A 26,327-nucleotide genomic window follows, 5' to 3' on the forward strand; every position below is an offset into this window, starting at 1 on the left:
AACTGATTTTAAGCCACGAAGCGAATAGTAATTTCTAGGATTATTGCATTCGTAATTACTTGTGAATTTTACAGCACTGGATTCTTAATTAATGCCAATTCATTAACACGTATGAATTATTTATCTATTTTGACTCTAATGCATAATTTGCATCTACACTGCGATTACTTAATTTTTAAGCATCTTTGCAAATACATGCATAAATACTTCGAAAGTTCTTTTGAAAAAAAGAAGAAAGAAATTGTGACCATTTCTGGAAAGTTATCCAAGCAAAATAATATTTGATTATTTTATATAAACTTACACTATTAACAAATATCGATTTCTATGTTCTTATCGTTTTTTCTTCCAAAACAAAAATCTTTCCTAAAAAGTTTTCTAATCTTTACGAAAATATATTAAAATTACAAAATCAACAAGAATGCCTTCCCTACAAAAGTTAAATTGATTCATCGTTCGACTAGCTTCGTTCCTAGAATCGAAGGTGACAATTAAAAACGATCGAATAAAGAACGACTCCAAATAACGAGTTTCTCGTTGTGAAATCCAATTGCGCCCGAATGCCAAGCGACAATATCATTCACACGCAAACGATGATTCGCAACGCACACGCGTCACGTGGATGCACACATGTCCGAGCGAAAGTTACGTTATTTCGTTTCGATGACGTGTGTGCGCGAAAAAAGGAGGGAGGTTTTTACGCGCATCACATATGCGACAGTGCGCGACCTAGAGAAAAGGAGATAGAATGAGAGAGAGAGAGGCAGAGAGAAAGAAGATACATACATCTGTAATCGTGCACATGTGATACGACGAAGACTCTAAACGCCCACCTCGCCCTCTTCTCGCGAAATTGCGTCATTCCTGCCGATGTAAATCTCGTAATTTCGCAGATCGCGATCCTACTCGTAAATACGAGGCGTGGTTTCGCCAACGAGTCCGCGAAAATTTACACTCTCGATCTAGTTAGAATAAAATTGAGTTAGTACAGGGAACATTCCCAAAAGTTTGGCTAAAATGTCTATATTTAGTTGAGCGTTTAAAAATATAATGCTAGATATAAGACTTAAATTGTAATTAAATTGTGTCAAGGACTAATTATAATATTATGAGATATAATTCTCTAATCGTTCTTATATCGTAACTCATCATTTTTATATATGCTAATCGATTTAACAATTAAAGAATGAAATCTACAGTGAAAGAGATAACGAGGAGGCGAAAAGATAACAGAAAGTAGTAATGTACATGAAAATGCGTACAGCATTTTGCTAAAACAGTTCAAATACAAGCGAAGAATATTAGTATGGGACTTATTCTCTTTCTCTCTATCTCTCCGTTTCAGAAAATTCTTTATAATAAAGGATATCACATGCAAAAAGAGAGCTTTCAAAATCATTTCGCCACTTTCGTGAGGGAAAATACATTGCATCGAATCAGTCATCCGCCTACGAAGTCTCTTCTGCGTGGGGTACCCCTGAACGCCCACCTATTCCCCATCACCCTCTGCCTTTTCGTTATGAAACTGCGTCACTCGAAATCTCGTAAATGCCATAATCTCGAATAATAGAATCAAGTAATACACGAGCGAAACCAGATTGCTTTTTAATGAACGTATACAAAAAACGGATTTGTAGCGGCAGATTTATTCAACAGAAAAAATTCCTATATTGTAAAATTAAAACGAAACAAATATTTCAAAAGCTTTAATTTAAAGATTGTAATTTTGGTATCAGAAAAGTAAAAAATGACAGTATAGAGAATGCGTTGAGTTTTTGAATCGATATTTCAACTCATTTTTCTCTTAATAATTATTCATTTATATCTGTGATTTGTATTACGCAAATTCTTTTTTTATATGACATTTTCTGAATTATGTAAGTCATAGTAATAAACCCGCGTTCTATACAAAAAATAAAATTCTATCGCGATTTATATATTAAATATTTGCGCGATTATGAATATTATTTTAATCTTCCTTTCGAGCAGCGCGCAAGACTCGTCGTTTATTACCCATTACACTGAAAAAAAAGATTATTTAATTCAACTAATATTTAGTTGAATACGTTCAAATAAATCATTTATTTGAAACAAATAAATATTTATTTGCTTTGAAAAGGATTTTCTTATATCAAATAAATATTTGTCATATCAAATCAATATTATTTACTTTCAAATAAATGATTTATTTGAACGTATTCAACTAAATATTAGTTGAATTAAATAATCTTTTTTTTCAGTATACATGCTCCATTACATTTGATATACGAGAATATACTCGCGCATACAATCTTCATCCGATGAATTAATAATACATTTCTCTACTCGGTACTCTCCATTTCATCGACTTCGAACACCATCATTAAATCACGCAGGACGATCCTCCGATAATTTTCATTATACATCTGTCTCTAGTTTGGTGAATTCGACGCGAGTGACGTGCTTCGCGAATTCGAAAATTGAAAATTACGGATACCTATAGTGTTAATGAAACGCGAGATAACTGAATAACTCAACGTATGATATATTGACCATTTCAAACAAAACATGTTCCTCTAGAACGTGCGTGTAAAAAAATGTCGCTTAACTTTAAATACAATTAAGATGGATGCTAATTTGCTAATCGTAATAGAAATGCGAATACTTATATGTATATAATATATCATAGTCTTTAATAATTTGTTAATCAAAGTTATCGTCATTAAATTACGAATGTTGTGCATATTCTGATAGGAAATAAATAATGTATGTTACATGTCAAACATATCCGCAGTCTATTAACTATTATACACAGTTTGAAAATTTGTGTTTTCTTGTTAAAAACGGTCCCCGTTAAAATTTTTGTGTTAAATATTTAACACATTGCTGTTATGTTAATTGGACTCAAATGTTAAATTATTAAAACAACTAAAAAAAAGTGTAAAAATAACACAATGTATATCTATTTTTAATTTTACACAATAAATATGTTCCGTATATTATTAGTGACAAGATTTATCTGTTAAAATTTACAGGAAAAAAATGTTAATTTTACTTTATAATATAAGTGGGGGTGATAAAATGTAAAATTAACAATTTGTTTAGTTAATTTTTACATTAAAACTATGTTAATTTTACACAAAATTTATTTTAAGTTTATTTGAAGTTTGCATTTATTTTATGTTAAAATATTAACACAATATTCGTGTCACCATTTAACATATCCGTATTATGTTAAATTAACACAAAAATTTCTGTGGACCGTTTGGGACAGGTGATATTTGTTAAATTTAACACAAATTTTTCAACTGTGTAGATATATCATTATCGTAAGTTCATTATATCATTAACTTATTAAACTCAATTCTTAGTTCTAAAGATTTTATCTCATTCTACACTGAGAAAAAAAAGTTGTTAACTTGACTAAATCGTTCAACTCATTACTATTTTGTTAATTGAACATATATATATAAGTATTTGAGTCAAAACACATTATGTTAAATTAAATATGTTGTATTTAATTTAAATACTTCTATATGTTCAATTAACAAAATAGTAATTAGTTAAACGACTTAATCAAGTTAACAACTTTTTTCCTCAGTAGAGATTTTAAGCAATCTTCGTATGTATACGATGATACAAATAAATTCGAAATAAAGTGAATTTTAGAAATAATAACGCAAATTTCGAGGTTTCGCTCTGACTCTGAAGTACCGGATACTCGAGAAACGCGTGAATCCCGAATCGGACGCGCGCACTTTCACGCAGGCCGGCCGGTTGAGAACCTCTGAGCGGCCCGGCTGTTGCGTCGCACGTTGCTCGCGCAGACGCACGGCTCTTTCTTTCTTTCTCTTTCTCTCTCGAAATGTACGCCAGTAATATACGGTGATTATGCTAGGTCTCACGTTCGAGAAAGAAACTACGTTGTGTATCGTTACTCCACGGAATGCGGAACATCGACGTTAACCGTCGTCGTTTTGATTATGAGATAAAACGTCAGGATAAATTTCCCAAAGAAATTTTCGTACCTTGACGAAAGACAATAGAAAATATGATGGAATTTACAATTCGTTCATGTAATCTCATTCATATAAATCCATTTGCATCGTATAATGATTTCTTTCTAATTTTCTATAACATGTGAAGTAACATTCGATAAACATTCGAACAGTGAAAATTCAATTTGATACAAGGCATTTTGACATATAGAAAAGAGAATCTAGCTTTGTGTTTCAATCCATTTCAAATTAACACTTTGTAACAGAAATTTTATTCGGGTTTCATTAGAGCGTGCGTTTAATGTTGAAAATCAAAGAGATACATTGATGATGTTCCATTCATTGCAACTTTACAATTGCAAAAAAGCTCATGGTTGAAAGGATATCCGATAATTCTGGCATGTTTTGCACAGTGAAATAACACACAATTTTCTGATTTAATATTGGACAAAATCACGCGAATATAAAAATCATGTTTGAAAAATCCAGTTCCATATAAAAAGAAAAAAAAGTACTCTACGATATTAATTTACATCGATTGGCCAATGGAATTACCGTTGATAGTAGAGTATCGTTTGCATGTAATTGTCTTATTTACATCGATGATTAATAGTAGAATTATGTGTACACACGGCGCTACGTTTCGACATCGGCATGATACTCCACAGCCATCGATATGTTAGGTATACATGGTAATCATATCGAATCGCAATCAATTTAACACCACGCCAAACGTATATTCAATTAACGGACCTCGAGCCGATCGACGCACGAGCGCGATTTTCGGAGCACACCCGTATAGGATAGGCGTACTTTAATAGGCGTAATGGGCATGATTAATTAGCGAGAATCAAAAGGTCTCGTGTTACATGAGGAGAAGGAGAAAGTCGCTACTTCGTTATCGAACCGTCGCGAATTATGAAGGATAATCGTTACCGTATCGGCTACGCGTAATTGTGTAATTTACACCCGTATAATTAAAATTGTTCTAAATTAGCTCTGGAGGATAGCAAATCTTTTCTTATCGCGGGCATCATCGAAGACGGGGAGTATTTTTCTTTCAAAAAAGAAAAAAGAAAAGAAAAAAAAAGATAGACATGCTGATAAATGATCCCTGAATCTACACCTGAGAAATCGAATCCTAATTATGAGATATTCTAAGAATGTTCGTTTCGCAAAAATATATATGAAATTGTAAAAGTCAATTAGCGTCAAACATCCTGCCGAGCAAACAAGAAGCAAGAAGTTCATCGAATAACAGACGTAACACACATCAGACATGCCTTTCGTGCTTTTACGCTTAGCTTTAGCACCGAAAACACAGGCATTTATACACACATACACGCACATAGCACCGACATTTCTAGAGATTACTTACGCAACGCTGATTTCTTTCACGATTCGCGCTATCGCTGTTTTTTTTATCTGCGCGTTCGCCTGGCGGATGCAAAAACACACATATATGTGGCGCGGAACGAAAACCCGCGATTAAGTCATCGCGAACGCGATGCAAAACAACGATGACGTAAAGGTGTCGCGACGCGCAACGAGAGATATACATATGTTAATCCGTTCTCTTCTTTTATCCGAACTGTCTCCTCTTTTTCTCTCATCGATACGATCGACGCCTTCAGTGGCGCCGCGTCAAAAAAGTCGTCCCTCGACGTGTGTGCACGCATCCGCCACCGCTTCTCGTGACGTCTTGCCGAGAGAGCTTACTACGCATTACACGAACGGGAAAAGTGGCCGCGCGCGCTTTACGATCGATAATGCCGGCTGACCGAGCGTGCTTCGAGAGCACGTGCTAAACATGGGGAGGACGGCGAAAACGCCGGTTCAAACAACGGCGTTTTCCGGCCTTGTCCTTGCCGGGTAAAACATGGCGATGTCAAACGCGCAACATGACCCGCACGATACACCTCGTGTATATCCCTATTACGCGCTCTGTATCTCTCTCTCTCCCCCCCGGATCCCTTTAATCTTTCCTATCGAAACTTTCCTCTTACAATTATAGTATATTGCTTTGCATGACCTACCCGCTTTGCGTGCATATAGCGTTTGCATTGTCACCGGCGTTCGATTCGATTTCAAGAAACGGAAAATAGAGCCATAGAAATAATCCGATAATTGAATGGTTCGTCAATAAAGTGTGTTATTTCACAATTTTCGCAATGAAGCCTGATTGAGAAAAATCGATCTTTCTTACAACTGGCATATATTCGATATTAATATATAGCGTTATTTCTGTTTGTTATATATTACGTAAATTATTTTCAGAAGTTTAATAATAATAATAATCACATATATATGTGATGTAAATTATTAAACCTGTGAAAATAATCTACATTTTTTATCGTACTTTATTTTCTCAACAGTTTGAAAAGAGAACACTCCAATATTGCAATATGCAATATTTTTAGTAATAACTATATATAATTTATAACAATATACAAAATAAAACATGGTGTTAAAACATTCCAATTTACCTGCTTTCAGCATATTACGGAATCACTTATTTGATATTTTTACTTGAAATATCACTTGAAATATCATTTACTTGAAATTTTTTCAACGATGATTGGATTGAATTCCATTTCCCATCCCCCTCCCGTTCTATTTATTTTTAATGTTCATACTCACTATTTTATAACTTAAAGTATAGGTAGAAAATTAATTATTTCGAAATGAAAGATATATAATTTACGCCACTTTCGTATAATCTCAGGCACAAATCACGGCGAAACGACTATCAATCATCAATAATATCGCAAAGATTCCAGAAGTGCCATTATCGCGACTGTAATCTGTACGATTTGCACGAATGATTGAAATGAAGTTTTCGCCGTTCGTTACGACTCGTTAAAGAGAGAACTCGCGCCGCGCAGAAAACGCAATTGCAACGGCCTCGCGCAATTATGCAGATTATTCCTGGCCGCGTGAAGGATCGCGAACCCGTCGGCGTAAACTTCCCTAACGTTGCCACACACGGAAAACTTGGGTGCGCGCTGTCGTAAGCGACAGCGACGCGAATATAATGCGCGAATGCAGAATGTCGGCTGAAAACGATAGTGACGACAGATTACAGAGATAGATCTTGTTGCGCATTTCCCCAGCATCTATTCTTTCACCGTCATTCTTTAAACGAATCCATGCATCTTCCGTCCGCGATCCTACTGCGCAAATATTCAACGTGTTTTTTTTCTACGCTTACTTATATAAAATGATTATATTAGTTATCATATTCTCTCGATAAAGACACTTCATTCCATCTCATTTCTTACTATCCGACACTTCCTTTAAAAGAGATCATCTTTTTTAGAGGTATCCTCTATATATACGTATAGTCTGCATACTAATAAAATATTCACTAATATAATACGTAATTTATATATTTTTATCTATAATAATCGCTTTTTCTATCTTTCTCTCGTTGTAAGATTTATTTTGAGTTAAAAAAAAATATAGCATAATGGACTCATTTAAAAGGATTTTAAATGCGTATATCTTCCTTAATAAGATTCATCGTCGAACCGGACGGGCGGAATCATTACGACAACAGTAGGATGCAACGTGCCGAAGCATATACAACACGCGTGCACGTGCATCCGGATGCAGAGAAGCGCATCCCTGAGGGAAGTCTTCCGTATTGCGCGTCACGTTTAGCTAATGTCGTTCCTCGCGAGCGAAATTAGCGTCTCCATCGAATACGACCGAATATATAAAAGCGAAGCGGTAGCGTTCTATTTTCGCCCTGCGCGCCCCAGTTGCGTCGATATTACATGAAATTTAACTGCAAGTCATATTTAAATGCAATCGATCGCTATATCGTGCAATGGGTCATCTTATTTCGTCTCTCTATCTCTCGCGCGAGTTGCATTAGTCGATTAAAAATTCATACACGAGATTTTGTACGCTAGTAACCTACAGTTTAGGTGTGATAGATAATATATTTGTTAATACGCGATAAAATACGCGCTATTAAATCATCAGCAATAATAGTTTACTAACTTTAAATAATTTCTAAATCGTATTTCCCTAAGAAAGGGGTGTGTGATAAATCCGATCGCGTCGCACGTACCAATATCGTAATCGCGATAGCTAAAACCCGGGCGTCGCCGCGCGTCGCGAACAAAAAAAAAATAACGCGAATGCAAGTGTTTCGAAACTTCTACGAGAAGGAGGCCCGGGGAGGCATCGAGCAACAAAGGAGCAACCGTGAGGTGAGTAAATTTAAATTGTTTAATAGTTACATAGTTCCTGATTATTTTTTGAAAGAGTTTTGCAATTTTTATAGAGATAAAAAAATATACTTTCAATATCGAAGATATTTTTAAAATATCAAGTTCTGGGGAAAGACAGTTCTAAATCGTACTCGATAAGACAAGAAAAAACGTGAAAACCGCATGGCTCTATCTATTATAGTTTTGAAGAGATTGATTTTTTTAAATTAATACACTTTTACGAAACATTTAGAAAATCACGAACTCTAACGTTTTTCACGAGAACTTGATATTTTAGAAATATCTTCGATATTAAAGGTACGTTTTTTTATCTAAAAATTGCAGAACTCTTTCAAAAAATAATCAGGAACTATATAACTATTTAAAAGAACCTTAAAACTCTGCTCAAAACTATTGGAACTCGATGTGTAAAAAAATGTGAAGTTGGCACCCCTATTTTTTGAAACTGATTTTCGTTATCGTAATGACAGGAACTATTTCTAAAAATGATCAAGAACTCTTCCTACTGGTTCTAAATAACTCAGAACTCTTAACAGAACTATGATAGCATAACATAGGGGTGCCAACTTCACACACCCCTAAGAAAGATTTTCCTACGTTAAACGTTTTTCTTAAAAATGAGAAAATGTAAAAAAATTGGAGAGTGATCTATGCACTCTGCCAAAGGATAAGAGATATACTTAAATGTGTAACGAACTTGATAAAATTTATATAAATTTAGGAAAGTTAATCATTTAATTTTATAATACTCAAATTTAAAAAATAAATGATACCGACTAGTTACTAATATTTGAACTTGAAATTTTCTTCCACAAGTGACTAATTATCAACTCACAAATATTTCTCTTTTTTTCGCGAACTGCGGATCATTTTTCTTCCGAAAACGAGAACAATTTCGATCGCTTACATTCGCGCATCGTATTCGGCTAAATACAGTAGCAATGAAAAGAAAGGTGGGAAAAACCGATATCGATGCACCCTGGTGTTTATTGCACAGGCACTGTTTGGAGTCATCCGCGTGTATACCATCGAATAAACTCGATAGAGCTCAAACCGTCCGGCCGCCATTGCTCGGACGGCCTGAGTCTTCGTATATGTAGAAATCTAGGCCGCATTATGGATCTACATGCGGATAGCTCAGTGAGGAACTTTGTTTCGAGGGCACGTGATCATCCTGAATTCGACCATATATATATATGTAACAACGACCGTATAATAAATTCGCAAATATTGCAGCGAAATAAAGCTACGCAAAATTCCTAGTGAAACTCAAATCTTTCTAAATAGAAAGCATTATTTACAGCAAATATAATATTTACGTTAATTATCACGCATTTCTTATTGTATCATACAGTTGCATTACATATTGTGCTTCGTTAAACTAAATTAATTCTTAGCAGATCCTTAGCAGGTCCGCAACATTTTTTAAATTTCTATATATTAGTCTTTCTTGTCAAATAAATTTTTTCAATTCAGATATTCCCTAAATTGTAATAGTTAATCGGTTAATATTGCAAATGGATTTATCGCGACTTTATGGATGTAATTCAAAATCGTCTTCATAGAATGTTATTAATTAATTAAGAGAGACACTCTCTCATTCAGACTTATTCGTGAAGTCAGAATCGAGCATCATCTCAGCGATTGTTTTAAGACATATCGTCTCAGTCTGGATATAAGATTTACGATAATTATTTAAGCAAAGATACATTATTTAACCAAACGTACCATGTATAAAATATCGATATAAAAAACATATTATCTCATTACTGTAAATTTATTTAGTAAAATTTCGCATACTTTCGCGTTTTCTCCTTTGTCAAAAGTGCATTTAATATTATCTTATTATCGTCGAAGTATTTATATATATTATTTTCCTGCGTATTTTTAAAATAAAATATCGAGAGAGAGAGATAAAGCTAAAGAGACAAAAGCATAACAATATAACAGAGATAATATAATAATAAAAATAAAGTATAACGAAAAATATGTAGTTCCGAATTACAACCTTAGTTTTTCTAGAAGTAAATTGTTATATTATAAATTTCTAATAATTTTTTACATTTTAATTGGGCATATTGATCTTTAAATTGAATAATAAATAATTTTCCTATCTTTAAAATATTGTAATTTCCTTCAGTGCCTTATTAAAAAAAAAAGAAGAGAAAAAGAGAAAAGAGAGAGAGATGCTAAAAGTTTAAATCATGGTTTAAAGACAGAAAACAAGATTTTCTTGATTCAAGAAAATGATAATTTCCGATCGCCGAGGTGTTTATGAACGAGTTAAAGCTGTTTTAATCACCTGGTTCTCCCGTGAATTTCCATAACGCGATATCGGACAATGTTCTGAAATTAAGCGCGACCTGTTTATGCCCGACGTGTTGATTACACGCGGCGCATCCTGATGCGTGCGGCTAAAAGGGCTGTCATTTAAACGACGAGTGACGCGGCGACGTTAAAAGTCTTTCCCAACAACGACCACCAATTATTTACAATTACAATCGACTTACAGGCAGTGCACGGCAGTTTCTGCGACCGCGACGACGTTACAGCCGCGTCGTAATTACGCGCTATCACGTGCGATCTTCTGATACGTTTATTAGACACCTAAATTATTCCGGTAATTTCGGATGATCTTTCAAGCTCACAGATGGTATTCTTATTAAATATTGTAAGATGAGTTTTAATGGCAACAATAATCTTTTTCATCGTTACAAAATATTCTTTATATGCAGATAATTCTACTTGCTTTATTGCGGTGCCGTGTGCTTTTGTATGTATAAAATAATAAATCGGAAAACTAGATAAATGAAAATAAAAAAAATTAATTTGAGTGGTCAAAATTCTTAATGTTAAAATTTATAAAGTTATATATATAAAAAAAGAGTAGATAATGTCTAGTTACATTTGAAAACAAATCGAGTCTAAATAATTTAATAATAATGTCTTAGAAATAATCAAGATCATATGCTTTATAGATATTTGAATCGTAGCATCGCGATTTTATATGCACTATGCTTACGATATAATGTCGCATATGTTTGGATCAATAGACTCACCGGCAAAATAGGACACAGCACACACCTAATGGAATCATTTATATACCATCCCGCAAAAATAATCGTCCCTGTAACCGCGTCATTTCGCGCACGATATACGAGCGACTCGTGAAAATTAAACGTCATCGTCGCTATATAGCCGTCATTCCGTAGGGCGACAAGTAATATTTGCCAGTGAAATACTATTTCACGATTGAGAGAAAATTGTGTGGACGGCGATAGAATCATTACTGTGCTTTTCTATAATCGTTATATTGTGATACAGCGTTAAATGTACAATGAGAGAATTTTCTCTTAGAATTTATCCTGAAAATCCTGGTAATCGTGGAATAATATCATATGGAAAGAATTTTATAAGAATTTCTCTGATTAATATTTATCACAATAAAAATAATATCTATCACAATAAAATATAAAACATATTTGATTAATTTTACTAAACTGCATAGTAAAATTAATCAAACATATTTTATATTTTATTGTAATAGATATTATTATTTTTATTGTAATAAATATTAATAAGAGAAATTCTCATAAAATTCTTTCCATACCATATTGTCCCACGATTACCATGATTTTCAGGCTAAATTCTAAGAGAAAATTCTCTCTATGTACAATTCGACTCTACACGTATACAATATACAGTATAAAGTATAATATGCATTTTTTTGCACTCAGCATTCGTTTATCATATAGTCTATATATATATATATATATATATATATATATATATATGTATAATTATCGTGAACTAATATCATAAGAAAGTTGTATAGAGTATTCCATATAATAATCAGCATATATTTAAACGAGAGATATAACTCGAGTTCAAGATATCTCTTGGTTTAGTTTCAGAAATAATTATCCTCTTTAAATTATATCGTTACACGCAAACGAGATAGAAAATATATCGTGAAAAGACTTGTAAAAAACATCTATTTCGAAATCTATGTCACGCGATTAAAATAAATGATCAACTCCTTTTAAAATATATATCTGTTATACCGCAAAAAAATATTTAATTTATAATTAAACCTAATAAAATCGAGAGAAAAAATTTATCAAAAGTCTCCCCATCGTATGTAAAACTATTATTACATCGCTTCATGTGTACTCACCCGCTAGAATTAGGTTGCACTCTTGTTTCAACAGCCAATCCAAAAATATATGCAACATGATGTGTGTACATATATCTATATTATATATAGATATATCAATATATATATGCATCAATCAACGTGTCTATAGAAGCTCCTAATATCCGCATGAAACGACGTTAATCACAGTTGCTGCTGCTCTATGGCTCCTCTCAAAGCGACGTCGTCCAGTCGGCGATCCTCGATCGAGCATTCCTGCTCAACACGTCGCATGCGTTAACGTGTGCGATCTCGAGATCATCTCGACTCGTTGACGAAGAACGAACGAACGAACGAGAGAGCGAGAGAAAGAGAGAGATCGCGCAGCGACACAGAGAACGAACGCTACTTAATTGCGCGTAATAGGGGGGGGGGGGAATAAATCAGCGAGAATGACGAGAGCAAAGCCATAGGGAGTGACGGGGCCCGATCTCTCGCGAGAGCGCGAGACAAATTTCCCATAAATTACCGCGGAATAACGGAAAACTACCGGTTGTCCCGGCGAGATATATTACGCCTATAAATTACAGTTATCACGACGGTAAAGTGGATTTGTTGATCCCTCTCTACCCGCGATCGCTATCATTTATATATTAAAGGTAACAATAATTTGATTATGCCCCCGATATCGCTCGTAAGCCGCGAGATTTCGTTTGACGCGAATCGATGATCATTTCCAATGGCGACTCTTTTTGCTAACAATGATAACGATGCGTGGAACGGATACTTGGGATATTAATTAACAATTATGTACGTCGCACTCCGTCTCTCTCTCGCTCGCATCTCCTTCCTCTCTCTCTCGTTATACGAAAAAATCTCGACGATAAATTCCTTTCCCGATTACTTGACACAGCCTCGATCATTTGCTCACAACGTAATGTAAGTTTTAATTTTTTTCATCATTATAATATAGCATCAGATTATTAAAATTCATACAAAATTAAATTGAACAAAGGTAGAAAGGATACGAAACATATAATTCGGAGTTTTCCTTCGCGTATATTTCGCAATTCCGACAGAGCCAAAACGGCGAACGCGATGCTCGATCGTTTGTATAAATTTCCCGCGCAAATTTCCTCGCATTGCACGCATTTGCGTGATTTCTCTCGCACATGCTGGAGCAACTCGCATGGTTCGCAAACTCAACATTTTCCAATTTGAAACGGCGCCGCGCGGTTTTACATTGTTCGTACAACGCCGAGCGAAAATCCCCTTCAAACTTAAATTTCCCTAGTATAAATTAATTCTATGCGTATGTCGTGTATGTGTATACATATACCTACGTATATGTGTACGTGCACGCGGCATTAACGAAGTTTGAAATTACGGTATCGGCTGCGTGGGGTCACTTAAATATCAGTTATGTAATTTTCACCTACAATGGGATGTTCCACCTAAAGTGGAATGTGTTTGCGAGATCGAAATATTTTTTTCCGTTTGTGTCTCTTTTCGTAGCGAATTTTCGGCTCCGAAGATGATACGGTACACACGATGTGCTTTTTAATTGATAAACGCGCGATGGACGCTTTTTAATTAATACCCGTGATACATGACACCGCAACTGCTCCGGTATTGCAACCGAGAGCAACATTTATTCATTCCGCCGAGTCACAGTCGAGTTGGAGCAAGTTCCAATGTTAATTAATCGATTCGTTTATAAACATTAATGGACGCTATCCGCGCGATGCTACTAGTCATATCGACAACAAAGCTCTCTCCAATATTCATGCGAAACAATGTCCAATCAAATATTTCAAATTGTGTATCTTGTTTTTTAATGGTTCTATCTATTTTGATAAATAACAAAAATAATGTATTTTATCATCATGGTAAAATTACGACAATATTTATCGATATAAATCTATGCATATTTAACATTATTATATAATATTGCAGATATCAGATGTTTACTTGACGCAATTCGTTATTTATTATATTTTTCAATTTTTTAAATAAACTATTAATTCGTTAAAGGAAAATTGAAAACGCGTTCATTAACTCAATTTTTAATAAACGTAACGATAAACCCGAATCTAATTGGAACGACCGGGAATGCATTCGATGATTTCTATCACACTTTAGCCTCAATTTCCAGATATTCTCGCAACATTCGATAATAACATACTTTACAGATCTCGTTTAATAAATTACGCAAGCATGAATCTCGTTCGATCTCTATATATTTAATCCGTTCAATCTTTACTCCAATAAAAATGATACGTCAAGTCGAGACGCGTATTCCTTCAATCATTCTGACGTTTATACAAATTATTTATCTCTTCACGTACTACAAAGCGTCCATAATATAACTTTCATTAATTGTATAATTTTACATTGGAAATATGTATTAGATTCTCATCAAGATTCAGTAAAAGTACATTTCAGTTATCGAATGCACATTTGTATCTCCGATAAACGATAGACTCGGTTTTCATCGCGAATAATTGCTTGGCATTTGAAAAATTAATATCGTAGTAATGTATATATATTCCGCGCCTAGCAGAAATAAAATGTCAAATAGATTTAGTTCCCAGCGCTGTGCGCGCATAATTCGCAATTTCGCTATTACACCGACTTGTTATCGCATCGATACGCGCGTTCTCTCGGTTGGAAACGACGGAAAGAGGAAAAAAAGAGCAAGCGAATCTCGACGAAAGATTTCTGTGCCCATTTCAAGCCCGATTCGATCTCCCGATTGTCGACGATGGCGAACGGACGACGCGATCTCTCTCTGTTTGTCGAAATCGCGTTCGGTTCGGCCGCGTAAATATTTATCCGAATCTCATTCCTTTCTCTCTTTCATGCGCGATTCGTCGAAATATTTGCAATAAGAAAGTTACGCGTTCGTTAACGGTGTCACGTGGCGACAGCAATGTAAAAAAAAAAAAGAGACGCGATTTCCCGTACATACTCGTTTGCGACGTATTTTGAGATCATCGCATTATAAATTCAACGATATGATATCACATCAATTGCATTCGACTTGAACGCACGTGAACGCGAGAGATGGTGGTGATTATGACGCGATAGATAATGATCGCACGCCTTAATGGCGTAAACGAACGTCAAGTATTTCGCAAATGCCGACACGTGCCGAAAAGTGGGCGGCAAAAAGAGAAAAAAAAGCATGGTCGTGTCCGTACGTGATAGCCATAAATTATTCGCAAAGTTCAGTCGCCCTTTTAACACGCTCCACCACGCGCGTTCGCCATAATAATAAAAAATAAAGACACGTTAATATACAATCGTTAAACGCGGAACCATAGCTGGGTGCCTGGTTAATAGCAAACAGCGATTACTCCCAAAGTGACGACACCACTATAGTTTAATATTTCTCTCCACGATGTTATCTATAACTATAACTCTGTTCGATTTTTAATGTATCGTGTATATACATATGTGTATGTCTCTACAAATAAGGGTAAATTTGCAAAAACTCCTCATTACTTTTTATCTTCAACGGTGTATCCGTTTAAAAGATTTTACTCACGTGTTTTTCCAATACATTCGAAACTATTACGCGAATAATTCGGTCAACAAGGTAAGCACACATTGCTGACCGATAGAGACGCGCGTGGTAATAAAAACGAAGCGATAAACCCCGTTCGCGTAAATAAAAGTTATGATTGAAAAACCTTTCGGAAGCACTACGCGGCCATCGACCGAGAAAACTGAGCACGATTCCGCATCCTATTCGATCGTAAACGCGGCATTAAACGGGCCGGCCGTTGCTCGACTTCCATCGACTTCGATGAATAGCTTCGAACGGTTACATTACTCTCGAAATTTTGCGCGTATAAGCGAGAAGCAGGCGTTCTCAATCAGAGAACATAATATCGCCAAATTTTACGATGCCGCCGTCAAACTCAAAAAGAGCCCGTGTGAGAAACAATTTACTTATTTCCTGTGGCTCAACATTCGGGAAAATATTTCATAAACTATTTTCCAGATAAGAATAAAGAGCTTATTTTCAAGAATATTGATTATGTATTTAAAGAGCTATTTTTTAATCAATTTTGAATCTATATTTTTATATTTCTTATCTATATTTTTTTGAGTATTCATAAGAATGACAGCCAGGATTACATTTATAAACGAACTTCTTCTTATTAATATTCCATATCTTCTTTTATCGTGTCGGAAATAGCAAATGTTATAAATTTAGGCCAATTGAACATGTTTTAAGAACTCTTAAACTCTTTAAGCTTTTGATAGAACAGTGACCTGATATAATTTTTTTCTGTATTATATACACATACATATACACATACACTTTCGCGTTGTAATGTAGTATCATTATCAGGCTTAAAGTGTCGACCTACAATCGCGATATATCGCAAACTAATATATCGTAAGCTAATCGATATTTCATACCGGTAGTTTTCCACCCATCAGGAAGCTGTATAATATGTTTAGTTAATCTTAACCGCAAAGGGGTCAAAATGTAAATTTCAAACTCCGGGACGTTATCCTAAAGCACTTCAAAGGACTGTTTTCACCGCGACGTAAGAGGATTCGTGCGATCTCGCGATCGATAAACGAAACTCTAGAGCGGCGTCGATCAAGGATTAAAGTAGATGCGCCGGATTTATAACGGACTGACCGCGTGCGTATACTTAATGTCACTGAAACGGAAATCGCCACAATGGTGTATCGGAGTTTGCGAATCACGCGTGTATTCGGAGCATTGAACTCAGGATGGTGGCATCAAATGAAGCCACCGCTTTAACCATGTTATCGGAATTGATCGCATTACGGACGAAATACTACACGTCGTGCAAAAGGATTTTCCACCGATTCTCCAAGAAGTTCCAACTTGTGCGTCTACAGTGATTACATTTTTTTTTCTCTGTGATAGAGCGACAATATTGGAAAATAATTTATTAGAATTTATTTGTCGTTTTTTAAAACAGAATTATGTCATTAATATAAAGCTTAATTTCTTACTATTAGACGAAATGTATATAGACTGTTTCGCGATTATTATTATATTCTTTATGTTTTAAAGTTCAACATATTTTCCAATTTAAAATCAACTCAAATAATACAAACAGAAGTGATAAACTTTTAATCATAGATCATAAATATGAAGCAAGAGAGAAAGAGCTCTTTTTGCTAGCAGATTAAACAAAAAATTTCGTAAATACTTTGCAAAAGAATACAAGTTTTCGAATGTCAGAAAGACTGGTCACATTATCATTATACATCGGAATTATGCGATTAATCTCTCTGCTAAAATTTGCAAGATTGCATATTTATAAATTTTTTACTCTAGTTAGCAAAAACAGCATATCTGCGCGTTTCACATTTCCTAAATGTCACTCTATATAAGATATCCGAGATAATCGAGTAATATCCGTGAATTTTTCTTTTGTAACTGCTAGGATATATAAAACTGCTGGGAATATAACAGAGGATTCTCCGATTCATACTGATATATTACTAATGTCAAGTATTCTAATAAAAATTAAATTTTTTTTATTCAAGGTTTACTCAATCTTGATTGCTATTCAATTTCTAAGTACACGCTCTCTAACACATGAAGAGATATCGTAGCTTCGCTTTGGATTTCCATCGACAAAAAACCGCGTAATGTATATTCGGAGAACTTCGAGCTCACACGAGAATTTTCGCGGACGAAAGATATCCTCTCGCGGTGGATGCTTCTCGTTTCGCGGAAAATCCTGATGCGCGGACTCCTCGTTATCTCTTCCGCGTATTCAGCCGTGGAAATTGCCGGTGTCCATATCCGCGGTTTTCGCGCCCGTGGAAAAAAGCTGGCGAGAGGCCAGGTTTCGCGCCCGCGTTCCGTCCCCGGGTGTCGCGGGTCTCTCTATTTTCAAATTCCGAGTAAAACCATCGCGTCCGCCGTCTGTGATAACCGCGTGTCTAACATAAGCGGCGCCGAGACGTTCCGAGCGCCGGCGCGCATCGCGACGCCTCGTATATTTTCGACGCGTATTACTTATTGCAGCTATAATATATACCACGAAATCCGATCTTGCGATTCGGCCCGGCGCGGCGATTCATTAATTGCGACTCGCCGACGAATACAAGAGGGGACAAGAATGTCAGACGGAACTGGTGAACGTATGTGCGTTCTTGTTCCCCTTCACCTAGGAATGTAAGAATTTTCGATACGCCATGATTTCGCTCGACGCATGTAATTTGTGCTTATGTCACCGAGATGCACGTAACACTTTGAACATTCGAAGCGTAAACATAACGGATATTTAATCGTAAATGCCGGCGAGTATCTAATTTCATGAGACTAAAACACGCAATGGCTATCTCATATCAATGACGCAGAGATATAATACTTTGTATTTTGCTTTGCACATTATTTGTAAGTATGTGAGAAAACATGTAATGATTTTATGATAGCATGAAATAATACTATTATGTATCATATTATATATAAAAGTTAAATAATGTGCAAATAAAATTATAATTTTAAATGTTAAAATGTATACTTGGTTTTTAATTACGTTTAATAAAATACCTTTTGCAAAATTCGACAATTTAAATTATTACAATGTACCGTATCAAAATTTATCAAAAAGTTCTTTCTGTCTAAATCATTTTATTAGATCGTATGTTTTATGCATCGCTAAATATTGGCGCTCGAAATATTTTTTATGGAAACAGATTTTTTTTCTGTAAGACTAACATTTACGTGAAGTATAACGTATCTATATCGTCGATATTTTTATTTTCTCTTGTATCCGCGACACAGGACAGTCATCGTTCTAATCTATCTACCATATCATCATGCCGCGAAATATCCCCGATCTGCTCCGAGATAGTAATCAAACTGTAAAGGGGATGAACGAAGAAGACGCTGGAAAAGGCTTGTGACGCGTGCGCGACTTTGTTTCATTGCTGTTTTTAGCGTTACGTGAATTTCCGGATAAAAGAAAAAATATATCAAATGTGTGATAACAAGAAAACGCGGTCGGAAAAAAATATATACGTAATACTTGCAGAATGAATTTATTACGTAAAAATAATAAACGCGAATTTTATGGATGCGCGTCATTTAAAAACAATCTTCAAAATAATCGCGCTACATTTGACTACATTTTTTTCGACAATACGTTATCACAAATTATCGTGGAATCTTTTTTATATCGAGTTCTATTCATGAGTAAAAGTTTCAATGTTCTTTCCCCCCGCAGAAAAAAACAAAGAAACAGATGTATTGATAAAAAATATAATATTAAGTATTAAGTAAATAATAATTTGAAGTTATCTATTTCGTAGTAATATTTCACACATAAAAATAAAGCATGTAACATTTTCTATTCTTTATAGATAGTAAATCAAAGTATGATGTGTTAACATATATGCTGTATGAATTATACATTATAATTATTATCAATAATGTACGTCGTGTACATTCAAAAGCTTAATCGCTGTGTAAATGATCGAGGCTGTTATAATCGGTAGTTTAAATTCATTATCAACATCTATACGTTATACGAGGAGTGTTAAAATTGATTGGAGCCAATAAACACATAACGTTATTACTTGTAAAATTTAGAATTGATTTTTAGTAAAGTGCAAATATAGGAAGAGAGCGTTTCAATAATTTCCGAGCCGTAAATAAAAACGAAAAAAATATAAACAAACAAACCATATATATATATCGCTCTCCCAATATAAAATGAGAATTTTTAATTTTTTATTTAACATCGAATCATTAAGACACAGATATAACAATTTGAAAAATTGTTAGAGTAGAGTTGTCGAAAAAAATCAATAAATGACATCAATATTTTCACTAAAAAAGGATCGGCTTTTAAAAAAATAAGGTTAAAAAATAATTAAAATATATATTACTTCTCTTGCGAAAATTACTCAGAAGAGATCATTTTATACCAGAATAAATCGTCCGAAATCAGAAATGCATCTCGATAATATTGAAATTATAACATTCCTCGTATCTCGCGTTCGAAATGTTCATTTCACCGACGAATGTTTGTCGCGTGTGAGACGCGGAAGAGCACATTCGCAGTAATCTACATCTCTATCGAGCCGACCGAAGCGAGAGGCGAAAACGGCCGTCAATACCGTCTATTGAGTATATACCGAAGCGTTCGTCACTTCGTCAACGAGCGTCCGCCAGATCGAAAGGTGACACCACGACGACATCGTCGTCCATGTCGATCACGAGCATGAATAACGTCGACGAGCTCCGCACACGTGTCACTCGTCGAATTTGCCGCGACTGTAAAGCCGAATTGCACCGACAATCTGCACGTCACGATTTTATATATATGCTTAGCCCCCCCCCCCCCCCCCGATTTCACCTCTATTTTTTCAGATTATAATCTTATCTATATATTACGCAAAATGTCACCGAATTATATCACCTTTCCCTCCGTCCATAAACATCGATCGATCGACAAAGATTTCGTCAAAATTTATTTGGACATTAGTTTTTCTTAAATTCTTTATGCGTTTTAATATTCAACGTGAAATATCCTTGACCTAACCTTTAAATCGAACTTCCGGAGAAGACTTGCAAGTAAATCGAGGAAACGAAGCTTCGTCGCACATAACCTTACATTTTCAAACGTACGCGTTACGATTGAGAAATCGCGGCTAACGTCACGATATACTTCAAGACGAGGTGAAATCGATTCCGAATATATCTCGTAGAATCTTTAGACAGAAGGAAGAGCGTTTTTACGGCACTTTGTGCACAACCAGACGATTCGAACGAGCAGATTGTTCGGTGCAATCGGGACTCGTATCTACCCACCTACCTACTTTTCGCGCCGTGGTTCCATTTCATTCGTTCGTACTCCCGGCTACGACGTACACGACGCGGCTGTATATTCACAGGAATACCGAGACATTATCAGGCAACAACGACGACAACACTAGCGAGCACTCGCGTCCGGCACCCCGACCGGCGACGCGCACTACGAGAGGGAGGCGACGACGAAATCACTACTTACTAACACTACTACCGAGGTTTCGGCTCGCCGGCATGCGCGACCGCGTAACAAAGCCGGATCACTTGCGGGAAACGTTCGTCCTCCCCGACCGCTCGTAGAACACTGTCAGGTGTGCGTCCTCGCGACCTCGCGTCGCGCGCGCGTCGTACTTTCCCCCACTCCGCCCCCCCCCACTCCGCGCCGCCGCGCCGCGTCGCCGCTGTGTACGCATATGTGTGCGTAATGCGTATAGTATGTAGCGAGCCGCGGGTGCGATCTCTTCGAACGGTTAACATATACACACATGACAAACGCACAGTCGGAAACATACGACTACGGACTACGACATACGGTTTACATAAGAAGGGGAATATTACATATTAGATTCGGCTTTTTCGGGCGTTACTATATAAGCTGAAAAATAGTGCATATTTTAAATGTTTATTTATTACGACGCGTAATAGAAAAGAATCTTTCTCTTTTCGTGAAATTTTAATATTTACTTACTTTTTTTTTCTCAAGATATTTCCCTCGATTATATATTTGATCGCTCTCGTTAATATAATCTTTAAAACAATGTTAAAATCAGATATTTTCAGGCGTTGCTATAAGCTAAAAAATAATATATGTTTTAAATATTTATTTATTATGACGCGTAATAGAAAAGAATCTCTTTCTTTTCGCAAAATTCTAATATTTATTTACTTTTTTCTCTCTCTCTCAAGATATTTTCCTTGATTATACATTCGATCGCTCTCGTTAATAATCTTTAAAAAAATGTTGAAATCCGATATTTTCGGGCGTTACTATAAACTAAAAAATAGTATATGTTTTTAATGTTTATTTATTACGATGCGTAATAGAAAAGAATCTCTTTCTTTTCGCAAAATTCTAATATTTATTTACTTTTTTCTCTCTCTCTCAAGATATTTTCCTTGATTATACATTCGATCGCTCTCATTAATAATCTTTAGCAAAATGTTAAAATCTGATATTTTCGGATGTTACTGTAAGCTGAAAAATAGTATATATAATATTTAAAATGTTTATTTATTACGACCCGTAAGAAAGAAGGATCTCTCTTTCTATTTTCGCGAAATTTTATTTATTTACTTTTCTCTTTTTCTCTCTCTCTCTCAAAATATTTCCCTCGATTATATCTTCGATCGTTCTTTATGCTTTCATTGATCATTTCTTTGATAATTTCAGTAATAATTTAGAGAAACCAAATATTTTCGAGCATTAAATTATAAGCTGAAAAATAGTATTTAAAAATATTTGAACCTTTATTTATTACGACGCGTAAGAAAGAGGGATCTCTCTCGTTTCTCTCGTAAAATTCCATTTACTTTTTTCTCTTCCTCATGACATTTCCCTCAATTATACCTTCGATGGTTCTTAATTCACGCTCTCATTGATGATATAATTTTTAAAGAAATGTTAAAACCCGATATTTTTAGACATTTTTAATATTCAATTTAAGTTTATCAAAATAATTTTTTTTCTATTCGAGTTTTTCACAAACTTTCGTTAAGAGGCCACAGTCTGTTTTCAGAGTTGCAGTCTTGCATGATTTATACACAAGAAGACTCGGCTCGCGTTTCATAAAGCGGTAATTGCGGAAAAAAATATACGCACGCGAAAACACTGTTCTTTGAAAAATGGCACGTTTCAAATTTTTACTCGATTTTCGCACGATGAACAGAGGCAACTCATAATTGGCACACGACGTTGCGCCAGTAAGATTCTAGCACGCACTGACCTTGCTCTCGAAAAACGACGCGGGATAATTGTACAGACGGATGTATATGTATATATCGTTTGCGAACGTGTCATTCGCTCTTATCGAAACATTCTCTTGGAAGAAAATCGTTGCATTCGATTTAAGATAACGCGGGGAAAAAGAAATAATTCTCTTCTTCTCGAGAGAGTGCACGTTTGCGCGCATTAATTCCGGTGGATATTAGGTAGATTTCACCCTTATCCGAGCAATCTATTCTCGTAACGCGGTCGGGCGAGCAAAGTGCATCGCCCGAGCTATAGTTATTTCAACATTTTTACATAAATAACGTTCACATTAATATTAAGGAAGGAGAGGGAGAAGTTTATTCGATCGTATGCATATTCCAGCTTTAACTCGTCATACTTCTTAGATATTATTTAATGTTACTTCTCAATGATATGAAGTAGATATTTCGGGATCCGCGAATAATCTCGCTCACCTAAGGATTAAATTTAAGGTAGTCTTAAGCTAACACCATATGACTATAAGACGCTTTTCCCTCCGCCACACGATAATAACTATTAAGAATAAGGCATTTTTCTCAACATCGCGTGAAGTCTCTCGTAATGTGAAACTCTAAGCACTGTATTATAGCTGTGTTGTTCAGTTTACATATAAATCGAGCCCTGAATTAATCTTTAGAATACTGGAGAAAAGTATATTTCCTCGAATCCTGAAAGTTTTGTTTTAGAATGAAGAAGTTTTCTAATTTAGTATGTTCTTTGTCTCTCTTTCTTTCTCAAAGTAAGACACGATTTTAGGAACATTACATCGTCTTATATACGTACATCTCATTCACCAACGAAAATTTAATACTTTCGTTCTCCAATGCTTAATCCAATCGTTATCCTTATCTTCCAATTATATGGTTTATTATAATAACTTTATATTGTGCAACACAATTGGATAAGTCATAAGATAAAATCAAATAACACATTCTGTAAATCGACATTGTATGTCGATAAAAAAATCGTGTCAGATATATATATAGTTTTTCAAGAGATTCTCACGAAGTCAAAAACTCGCAGGATTAAAAAAAATTAATCACTTGATCGATTGATTTGTTTTAAAGTAGATAATACATAATAATGCATAATGTTCGATATTTCTCTCCATTATTGTATGTACTTACCCTTGTAAATACTTTATTTTCTTGAGAGAAATTAAGGTATATATCTCAATTTAATCGGATAATTTCATCTAATTAAAGTATGTGCGACAATACATAAAGCAGGATTGATTTATTAAAAATTTTACTTTCAAATAAAACTTACTTTCTCTCAATTGCTTTGTAAAAAGATTGTATCAAAGATTGTACGATACCATATTAATCACGGAAAATTCTTCACATAATATTTTCCTCCAAAGTAAATTTTCATTCCAAGTCTTCTCAAAACGAGAAGACTCGTAAATCATCACTAATAATAGTATACTTATTTTAATAGATCTCTGAGGTAATTAAGATTCCTTCTTTACGACTGACGGAATGAAGATTTTAATGCGATAAACACTCGGGGAGCGTAACCAAATATTATGTATGTACGAGAAAGGGTTTCTTATTGCAAGTCCTACGCGTTTACGCGTATTTACATATCTTCAGATATATCAGAGTTGCATAGAATAATGAAAGAATGGAATCAAGAAGAGCCAGTAATTACGCGAGTCGCAAGATGTACGGAATAATATAACAAGTACACGCAGAACGGCGATGCCTTCTCGATTCTGAATCGCCAAGCAAATGGCGCGGCCTTTCTCGTACGCGCGTACACGTGTATTCGCACGCTGTCATCGTGGACACGATGGCGTGCAATGTGTGTATGTCTCGCGAGTGAATCGCGAGTGGGATAATGAGGGTGAGAAAGCGTCAATGGAACAAAGAGAAAAGCCAACCGTTCGCCGCGAGTTGGAAGAGGAGAAAATCGCCCGAGCAGCAGTAATAATAACACGCACACCGACGACGATACGGTGTAGCGTGTATATATATATATATGTATGTATGGAAAGAGACGGAAAAAATTTTCGCGGCACATCTTCTCTTCATTAGCAAAAAAAACCCGCTCGCTCCCGGCTCACTTATCGTAATTTACGCGAAATTTCAGTATTTGTGCTCTGACCCGTTTATCCAACAGATGCGTAATTTTTCGTTTAGATATTGTTTCACGAATATACGTTAGCATATCCGCGAGAGGTGAGTAAATTAATTATAACGAGCGGTGTAAATTTACGTGAGAGAAACGCGATCCTGTTAAAACTAAATTTAAATCATGTCGAATAATAAACGGAAAATGGAATACGAGAACGATGTAATAGCTTTTAGGAGATTAAGACGGTTTATGATAAATTTCGATGATCATGATGTATAAGCTGCGGCTGAGAAATAAAGCAAGAAACATGCATGCGTTTGACTCACCGTGTTGAGGAGCTGAGAATGCCGAATGCCTGCGAGGTGACATGTTAGGATGATTACCCTGGCTACCTGGTGGCTGCATGGAAGATAATGCACCCAGTGGTGTGTAGGATTTGCAAGGCTGTTCCGTCTTTTGCTAAATAAAAAAAAGATAATCCAAATTATACATATTTATAATTACGTAAACATTAAATTTGAAAAATTAACAAAATTTTTAATTTAGATAAAAATTTGAATGAAGAGATTAATTTATAAGAAGAATTTCTGAGTTGTTTAATATAACATTAATGTAACATTAATGTTCAAATACAATGTAAAATATGTATATATATATATATATTTATATTGCAAATTTTTTAAATATATAATAAATACTCTTAAAAAGAGAATTTAAAAGAAAATATATCTATAATACTCAATCATACATATCTATAAAATTCAATAATTTGTTAAGTAAAAAGAAACATGTAATATAACTTATAAAAAAAATACATTACAATAAACAAAACAGAAATTTTTTAAATTTTCTTAAATATATATCAAAGATTTGTGCTACAATACTTTGTTGAAAATAAACTTTCCAATTAAAAATAATATTTTACTATATTGATTTTTGTTTGCAATACTTTATATTTAAAAATAAAAAAAAATACTATTTGTATCTTGTCTACAAAAACGATTTATCTACGAATGTATTCATATAAGTTATAGCTTTTATTTTGAATGCATGAGGGATGTAAAGTGAATATTTATCTGAGTAAATGAGAAGCAAATAATCT

General features: G+C 34.9%; 1 protein-coding gene across 3 annotated transcripts in view; it reads right to left on the reverse strand.

Moving 5' to 3' along the window:
* Nucleotides 1-26,327, reverse strand: part of LOC145941997 (uncharacterized) — a 119,544-nt gene that overhangs the window by 89,261 nt on the left and 3,956 nt on the right. For all 3 annotated transcript variants that reach the window (XM_083048446.1, XM_083048447.1, XM_083048448.1), the window contains exon 4: nucleotides 25,552-25,684. In XM_083048446.1, the coding sequence (XP_082904572.1) occupies nucleotides 25,552-25,684 (133 nt within the window). The remainder of the gene's footprint in view (nucleotides 1-25,551; nucleotides 25,685-26,327) is intronic.

The sequence above is a fragment of the Prenolepis imparis genome, unplaced genomic scaffold (genome assembly GCF_030444845.1).
Source record: "Prenolepis imparis isolate NDT839.2.m4 unplaced genomic scaffold, iyPreImpa1.0 SCAF_10, whole genome shotgun sequence".
Classification (NCBI taxonomy): Eukaryota; Metazoa; Arthropoda; class Insecta; order Hymenoptera; family Formicidae; genus Prenolepis; species Prenolepis imparis.